Source organism: Xenopus tropicalis, chromosome 4, assembly GCF_000004195.4.
Source record: "Xenopus tropicalis strain Nigerian chromosome 4, UCB_Xtro_10.0, whole genome shotgun sequence".
NCBI lineage: Eukaryota > Metazoa > Chordata > Amphibia > Anura > Pipidae > Xenopus > Xenopus tropicalis.
Window position 1 is genome coordinate 121,074,214 of NC_030680.2, and position 9,075 is coordinate 121,083,288.

Consider the following 9,075-nt stretch of genomic DNA (forward strand, 5'->3'; position numbering starts at 1 on the left):
GAGCTCACTTTGTGAGTATCTAGAATAGTATCTTTTGAGATTAAAGGAGACCTTTCAAGTGCATATAACAGGTTTGGGACCAGTTATCCTGATCATCATGGCACACTTTTTATACAGAGGAGATGTTATTCAGAAAGCTCGGGATTTTTCATGAGGTACACATAGGCTTTGACAGGGATATCATTAACACCAGGATAAATTATAAAAACAAATAAAAAAAAAAAAAAGCAAAAACAGTCCTCGCTTATTGTTTATTATTTGAAACAAGCTTGGTAGAACTGGTTACCAAAAGGCTTGCTGTGAACAGATGTACATTTTTTCTCATAATTGACTTTAACATATTAAGTCAGGGGTCCCCAACCAACGGGCCATGGGCTGAGATGAACCAGATCGCCTCTGGTCCCAGCTGCAGTCTAAAATAGCTTCAAAGACAATGAATATACATTATGTATGTAGTAATTAAATGATATACTATGCACTAGTTCTGGTGGTCCTTGGAAAAACTGTCTTGCTTGCAAAAACAGGTTGGGGACTGCCCCACCCCACCCTACCCAGCAATGACATCACAAAAGGGGTGAGATGCGCACCTATAAATACAGAAGCGGAAGAGGAAGCTGGCAGTGTAAGGTTGCAGGCGGGAGGGCGTGTGGAAGAGCACAACCCAAATCCGCCCGCAATGGATGTGCTGAGGTCGGCCCGAACCCGTGGGTATCGGCCCAGCCCGCATATCACTACATTGCTGTATTAAGTGATAGCTATGCTGTGTAAAAATACCCAGCCAAGCCACCATGTGGCCATCCACTATAACTGCACAGGTTTGTATTTTTCTCAGTGACCTTAATACCCCTAGAATCACAGAAATAAAAATGGGTTGGGTGTGATTAAACAATACATTAATATTCCACACTGAATCCCATGCTAACAACATGGTCCATAATAGTGAAAAGACATCATATAAAGTCCATACAACATCACTGATCTGTTATGTGTTCTCTTAAATGTGTTTTTATTTAATGTTAAATAAGAGGTTCCTTTAACTTTCCAAACCATACTGGGAGCTTTTCCCATCTTCTATGAGCCTTTTGCAACCAAATGACAGGAATATATGAATATATACAAGTTGTAAAATCCAGGTTTGCAGTAAAATATAGTTCACGTGCTACCTGCTGAATTCAAAATTACAAGTGATAGAAAGTTTTCAAAAGACCTTATTTGCTCCCAAAGTATTCCAACTCAAAGCGCTTGAAGTCAGCATCTGAGAACACAGACTTCTCCTTTATCTGCCTGTGCTGCTTGATTTCAATGTCCTTTGCTTTGCGCCCTCTGTTCTGTTTCAAGATCTGTGTCAGTGTGATAAAAAAAGGGCAATTTAGGTCAGCAAATTGATGCAAGGTCACTTGTTTTAAATATCGGCAAACAAACTAAATCACTTTGCTCAATAGGCTGTCCATCAATGTATCTTCTACGCTTACAATCCCATGAAAGGATTAAGATAAATGGGTGCAAGCAGACAGTATTTTGGCACCAAAAACTCCCGAATATGCAATTTTGGTGCCAAAATCAGGCTTATACGGACATTATAAGGTAAAATTTTAGGCATGTATTTTTAAAATTGTATTATATACAAGGGATCCCTTTAAGTAACCCTTTAGATTGTAAGCTCTAAGCAGTAGGCTACTCTGATTTTATTTTTTACTCTGTAACCCTAGTTTGTTTTAATTGTTAGACCTGTTTGTTATAAATGAATGTAAAGCACTGTGCAACTTGATGATGATGGTAACACTGGAAGTTGTAGCACAAAATCTGAGGGGGTTCATAGTGATCATCAGGGATCTGGAAATCGTTTCTGATTTTGAATTGATATCTTAAATCCATTAAAGGGCTAGGTCTACACAGTACACAACTTGACTGAGAATAAATGGCGCCACATATAATCAAAACAATTCTTAAAGGAGCAGTTCAACTTAACTTATATAATGACCCCGATATCTGCAATCTTCAAGTATTCCTCTTTTACTGCAGCATGGTTGTTATGCTGGGCTGATTTTAATAAAGGCATTTAAAGAGGTTTGGGTGTGATAAGTTTGAGAATATTGTGTCAAAAACAGGAGGCAAACATCCTCCACGCATCCCATCCTTTAAGTGTGGCTTTTGTTGGATATCTTACATATAGCAGCTACCAATCTCCTATAGTGACATTAGTCAAGACCACAACTACAGCCTCTCGTACGGGAACGTATTCTATTACAGTTATTTGAATAAATGTTTCATGGAGAAGAACTTAAAGGGGTTGTTCACCTTCAGTGTCCAAAACATATTAAATCATAAACAATGCTATCACCGTGTCAGAAAATCCATTTTCCATTAAAAAAAAAAAAAACGTAAAAAGGCCATCATCAACGTCCAGGCTTTGCCCTTACTTTTTTTCTATTGGACCAGTTCATTGGTTGCTTGTGCACTCTAACCAGTTATATAAATTGTAAGGTCATTGGTTAATTTCTCCTTTGCAATGGCATAGGCAAACAGACTCAGCATATCACAACTCTTACATAATGTTATGTTAGATTTGCAGCACTCTGTCACAGGCACTGGAAGCAATGTCAGACTGACAGGAGACACAGCCAATAGAAGTTAAGTCTGCTGCCAGTACTGTGTGTGACGTCATAAGGAAGTAAAAAAGCAACTGTAGTGATTATAGGGGTCACTGAGGTGAATATCTCACATTTTTTGTTAACTATACATAGTTAAGGCAAAGATTGTCCTATCAATGTTAACGGTCAAATTTTGTGAATGTTGTACAAAAGGTGAACGAGCCCTTTAATATGTTGGAAATTGTATTTGCTTGTACTTAGGGAAGAGAGAGGAAGAGAAATAGAAGGAGGCAAACACATAGAAAGAATGCTCTTATGGAAAGAAACTCACTTTATCAACAACTTCTTTGCTTGTCACAGAGCTGGAATCAAGCATGTACTGTAGGTTTTGCTGCAGATGATCTTTCGCACTCTGTTTCTTAAACTCCTCTGGAAGACAAAAAAGCAGCTGAATTATGGCAGCATGAACTGGGCTTCTGGCGATAATACTGGAAAAATTATAAGGGCCTATACCACAAAAACACATAAAACTAAAATGTATTTACACACCATGTGCAGGATTTTTTTTTCTCAAGGGTAATAAATATTATGTAAAGTTAAACTGACAAGAATGGCAAACCAAACCAAAACTGGACCAAAAAACAAAGATTATGGTGTGGAGCCTAACAAGAATGGAACTTAACCCTTTAGGTGCCACCAATTGTAGATTGTATGTGCTGCAGCTCTTCTAGACAGGGGAGCAGAACGCAGACTGACTATACTCTCAAAATAATGCAATCAGATTTTTATGCTTGATTGGAGCGATATGCAATCAGGAACAGTGTTGCCCCCCAGGCTAAGGAACAAGATACAGGTGCACATCTGCTTTAAATATCTACTATATACACATCAGGTATGCCAAACACACAGCCCTTCCACTACTACTTGAATCAGCTAGCTTGTCTGTATTGTAATGAGCTTTCTGCTATAAATTCAAAGAATAGTATAGAGTTTGTAAGTTTATTCAGGGTTAACCAAGGGCCAACCAGATATTGGCTCATATTAAAGGATACATATCAGATAAATGAAAAAATAATATATGGTGCTGGTTTTACTTTACTTTTACATCTGCAAAAAAGGGCCCTTTATTGGAGCTTCAATTAGATTCTCTCAGGTCCCTGTCCGTGTTTCAAATGAAGGTCCTATGGGTCCCTGCTAGAAGCACAGCAGGAGGGGAATATCCAATCACAGCCTTGCACTCACACAAGCAAACACAGGCTTCAGTTCCCTATCAGGTGAGTCTAGTTGCCGATTGGTTCCTATTCTACAGTGCAGTGTATAGTATGCAGCCGGATCCCCTGCACATCCAGAGAATTCAGCCAGCAGGAAGTGGGTGGGACTAGTAGGGTTTTGGAGGAATTTCTTAATAAATCAGTACAAAACCCAAGCACAATCCTTTTTCCTTAATCCTTCTATTTTTGGAGGAGTATAATGCACTTGTAAAGTCTTAATTTTAACATGATATATGTCCTTTAAAGGGAAAGGATCATGATTTTTATAGTTTTCATTTATTTCTAACTTACACTGTTTACTAACTTCACTCTCCATTTAAAATTTTATTCTTGAACCAACAAATGTATATTTTTTTTTTAGTATTATTGGTGTGTAGGCGCCATCTCGGTACATTGTGCCCTAGTCTGAGCTTTCAGAAGGAGCCAGCGCTACACAATAGAACTGCTTTCAGGTAACCTATTGTTTCTCCTACTCCCATGTAACTGGAGGAGTCCCAAACTGGACTTGGATTTCTTTCTATTGAGTGCTATTCTGATACCTACTGGGAGCTGCTATGTTCCTCCCTTGTTCTGCTGATAGGCTTCTGGGAAAGGGGTGATATCACTCTAACTTGCAGCTCAGCATGTGACTGCAGTTTATTAGAGCACAGGTCACATGGTTGTGGCACCCTGGGAAATGAAGAGTATGGCTAGCCCCATGTGAAATTTCAAAATTAAAACCAGCAGGATTCTGCTGGAGAAGCTCTATTAACTGATGTGTCATGGGAAAACATGTTGTCCAATTACAGTAATCCTTTAAGCTGAAAAGACTATATTGAATATACATAGAATATTTCTTCCCTTTCAGTGCACTAAACACAATGAAGGGTCTTGGTTATGTGGTTAGGATGGTGAGGTCAAGATAATATACAATCTAAAAGAGGTTATCATGGGAAACAGGATCTTTCTCCAAAAATTTTAAATCTAGTTGAATGCCTAGTGTTTCCCAGAAACCGTAATACCATGAAATTTCAAACTGGACAACTGAAGGTGACATATTTCAGTTGCAATGTTGTTGACTTGAATCAAATGTGCATATATGGCTTCGCATTATCTTGTGTATTTGGATCAATCTGTTGCGGATGATATAGCCAACTCCAACAATTATGGATTTGGTGCATGCTGAATTTGTTATGAAGAGATCAATGAGCTTTCTGGATGTTAATTTACAGACAGTCCAAGGGCACCCACTGAGATTAGAAGGAAGTAGAGGGAAGGAGGACACATTGTTTGCAGCTACCCTCACATGTGGTGCCTACCTCTGATATAAATGTGGTTTGCCCTGCAAAGGGTACAGTCCTCTAAAATGCAAAAAGGTCCAGTTTAGGGCAGTTATTAGCCACAACGGTTTACAGGGAGAAAAAACATACAGTTGATGTTTTGTTTACCACAAGTAGCAAAAAAACCCAAAAACATTTCATTGCCCTCAAGGAGTGGAAAAAGGTGGAAATAGTAGTAGGACACACTAACAGTTGTATTGGCAACAATTAACTTCCGTAAGCGTTGGATACCTTTTATCAAGCAAAGCAGTACAAGGTTACTGTCATTAATACATCAGTACAATATAAATCCAAAAACTGCCCAATATACCAGTTTGCAGTGGAACGATTGCTTCCTTTCTGAGGGAAGTGGAAGGCTGCTTTGGATAGGGTTATTCCTTTTCCTTTGGAATATGCTAAATTAGTTTGTGAGTTAGATTATATTAAATTCCTAATGTCATACAAACATGCCGAGTATTCAGCCCTGACTTAAAATTAAAAGATGAACTTAATTGATGTGCTTTTCTTAAGCAAAGGTTGATGCCACAAAGGGCTGATTCTCGGCCTGTGGAAAAACAAAGACCGAAAATCAGGCCTTATACTGGCAACAGTCTTCTTTGCCTGCACCCGGAACCACTGAATCACAGTCTGCTCTTGTGGGATATCGACTCTGAAATGCAAACTCTTGTTTCTTCAAAGATTCCCGCTGCGTGTGCCTGCACCCAGCCAATTCAATAGTTCTGGCAAGAAAGGAGGCTGATGCCAGTGCTGGAGCTGATTCTCAGTCTAGGTTTTTCTGCATTATGAGAATCCGCCTGGTGTGGCATCAGCTTTAAAGGAGACATATTGGATAAATGGGGAAAAACAATTATTTTGTAGGCAATTATGAATAATATACGGTGCTGGTTTCCCTTTGGGCTAAACATTAACCCTATCTGTAACAATGGCCCCCTTATTGGAGCTCCCTATAGATCCTATCACGTCTCCGTCCAGTGTGAAATGAAGAGTGGGCGTGTCCCAACGGTCCCTGCCAGATGCACAGTAGTTAGGAGAAAGCCAATCACAGCCCGCAGGAAGTGGAACAGATGGGCGGGGCTAGTGGAGTTTTGATGGAATTTCTCAATAAATCAGTCAGAAACACAACATTTTTAAGCACAATCCTTCTATATTTAGAGGAGTATAATTTACTGGTACATTCTTAGTTTTTATAGGATATGTCTCCTTTAAACTACTGTTTTCTATGGGTAACCCTTTAGATCACTCAAGTGATTACAAAACTGGCACTTATATTGTAGTGTCACCCACTGTCACCTACAGCACTTATATTTGCCTATTTGTGTCTGTTAGTTACCCTCCCATATAGATTGTAAGCTCTACGGGGCAGGGACCTCCTTCCTCTTGTGTCCTCGACTCTTAACTTATTGCAGCTGTATTTATTGTTATACTTTCTATTTATCTATTATCTTATTAACCCCCTGTTTGTATTAATGTATTCTACTGTACAGCGCTGCGTATATAAGTAGCGCTTTATAAATAAAGATATACATACATACAAAGCAAGGCAGTGGGATGACATATAATGCTCACCTACAGCGGACCGTATCACCCTGCCTTTAGCAGTTGCTTTCTGGTCGTGCCGCAGTCCCTGCTGCTTCAGCCGCCGCAGTTGCTTTCTCATGCCGGTTTTGCTGCTGGAAAGGCAGGGCTTCGGCTTGCTGCTTGAGTTTCTTTTCTTGGAGCTTGACTCTGCACCTGTACAGGTTAAAGGGGAATGGTACAGGTCACACAACTTTGTACTTTTCTTTACAGTAAAAACCATCACTCATTGAACATTGCGCATTATTTGCAACTTGTGATAAGAATCTTGAGCCCATACATATTGCTGGACTACAACTTCCAGAAGGCTTTTAGCCTTATTTATATGTTGTTAAATGCTGGGGGTGGAAATTCATGTTTACACGGATACGTCCCCTACAGTGCCCCTTCCAAACTAGGCAATTGCCCTATCCTTACCGCTCCTTTCCTCCCTAAGCAAATCCAAGCCTTTCCTGAGCAGTGACACAGACATCCCCGCGGCTCCCGGTTCCAATGCACGCGTGCTTAAAATAAACAACTTCCGGCAGGCTCGGCACGCCACTTCCGGCTTAGCCGCGTACACTTCCTTAAATAACCCTTGTCTCTTAGTAACTGCGGCTGAGTTTATTTCCGCTTGCGTAGGACGGGGGGAGGGGCTTGCGTAGGACGGGGGGAGGGGCTTGCGCACGACTTCTGTATTTTCAGAAATTCCTGTCACACGGGTGCCAAACACTCCGTGCGATACGAGTTGCGCCCCTTTGTGTTTTCCTTTGAATGTACATTTTATATAGAACGTTTTGTTCACTAGCCCTGTGGGCAAATGTGTCACTTTTGCTTCATAATAATGCGGTACTTTGTTCACTTTGAGTTAATGTTCGTAGGGGATTCAATTCCCGCGCAAACTTAGAATGAGAGGCTGCCTGTAAAATGTTTCCCGCAGTAATATTCAGTTCAATCCCGCTTAGCCATCAAGCCGTTCTCTAGTTCCAGGGATGTAGAGCAGGGGGAATGGAGTTTTCAGTTTGAGCCTAACTATATGGCTTTCTGGTATATTTAAGTATACAAGAAGTTTGCCCTATGTCTGAGGGAAGGCTGAGCCCCCCCCCCCCCCCCCATACAGCTTTAACCCCTTCACTACAGCTTTACCCCCCCCCCCCCACAGGGAGCAACTTTATTAGCTTGTGTTGTGTGAAGTAACCCGCAATCACAACTGAAACACTTTTTATTTTACTTAAAGTGGACCTGTCACCCAGGCATAAAAAGCTGTATAATAAAAGTCCTTTTCAAATTGAATATGAAACCCAAACTCATTTCTTTATTAACACATCCATACCCATTATAAAAGCATTTAAAAATCCCAACTGTCAATCATATATTGCCTGCCCCACCTCTATGCCTTAGGCATAGGGGTGGGGCAGGCAGTTACTTTCACTTTCAATTCAGAACTTCTTAGATGTCACTGTACTCCTCACATTCCCCCTCCCTCCTCACCATCTAATTGTGTAACCAGTGCATGGGCATCAGGTCCCCCCATACAGGCACAGAAACAAGATTTTGGGGTGATACAAAGCTTGCCTAAACAGTGTCCACAAAATGGCACCTCCCTGCTTGCTGCAACTGTGAATTCCAAGACTGAAGAAAATAAGATTAAACTAATTTATATGGTGTAAATTAAATGTATTTTGCTTGACAAACACAAGTGAAAACAATCTGGAATTATTTCTTAGGGTGACAGGTCCCCTTTAAAGGAACAGTAACACTAAAAAATAAAAATGTTTTAAAATAATTAAAATATAATGTACTGTTGCCCTGCACTGGTAAAAGTTGTGTGTTTGCTTCAGAAAGACTACTATAGTTTATATAAATAGCTGCTGTGTAGCCATGGGGGCAGCCATTTAAATTGAAAAAAGGAGAAAAGGCCCAGGTTACATAAGAAGATAACAGATAAACTGTGTAGAATACAATGGGAATCTTTTCTCCTTTTTTCAATTTAAATGGCTGCCCCCATGGCTACACAGCAGGGTATTTATATTAACTGTAGTAGTGTTTATAAAGAAAACACACAACTTTACCAGTGCAGGGCAATAGTATATAATATATTAATTATTTTTATACACTTTCATTTTTTGGTGTTACTGTTCCTTTAAAGTCATAAATGGTCTGTATATAACCCTGCTGTTGCTAAGAACTTGACCGAGGTGCAATATTTGTTGGCACCCCTATAATCTCCAGCTTGTTATTTCCGCCGTGTTTGTGATTACTCTTTCTCTTGTAGAGCAGCTGGAGATAATTTATCATGACTAGTATGGCCAGTTGTGCTTCTGGCATTGTAAAAAATGC

General features: G+C 40.0%; 1 protein-coding gene across 1 annotated transcript; it reads right to left on the bottom strand.

The window, feature by feature from the left end:
* Positions 1-989: 989 nt before the first annotated feature.
* On the bottom strand, positions 990-7,238 carry rps19bp1 (ribosomal protein S19 binding protein 1). Its single transcript, NM_001044432.1, has 4 exons — positions 7,174-7,238; positions 6,748-6,912; positions 2,923-3,020; positions 990-1,340 (listed from the first exon to the last, which is right to left on the bottom strand). The coding sequence occupies exons 1-4, from the start codon at positions 7,226-7,228 to the stop codon at positions 1,209-1,211; spliced, it is 450 nt and encodes a 149-aa protein (NP_001037897.1). The 5' UTR covers positions 7,229-7,238; the 3' UTR covers positions 990-1,208.
* Between the last annotated feature and the right edge of the window lie 1,837 nt (positions 7,239-9,075).

Bases quoted from the DNA above. Each gene is read 5' to 3' on its own strand.
- rps19bp1 (NM_001044432.1), bottom strand. From the start codon at position 7,228: ATGTCTGTGTCACTGCTCAGGAAAGGCTTGGATTTGCTTAGGGAGGAA. The intron at 6,913-7,173 runs GTAAGGATAGGG...TAACCTGTACAG, and splicing joins GCTTAGGGAGGAAAGGAGCG to GTGCAGAGTCAAGCTCCAAG. The intron at 1,341-2,922 runs GTGAGTTTCTTT...ACACTGACACAG, and splicing joins GCAAAGAAGTTGTTGATAAA to ATCTTGAAACAGAACAGAGG.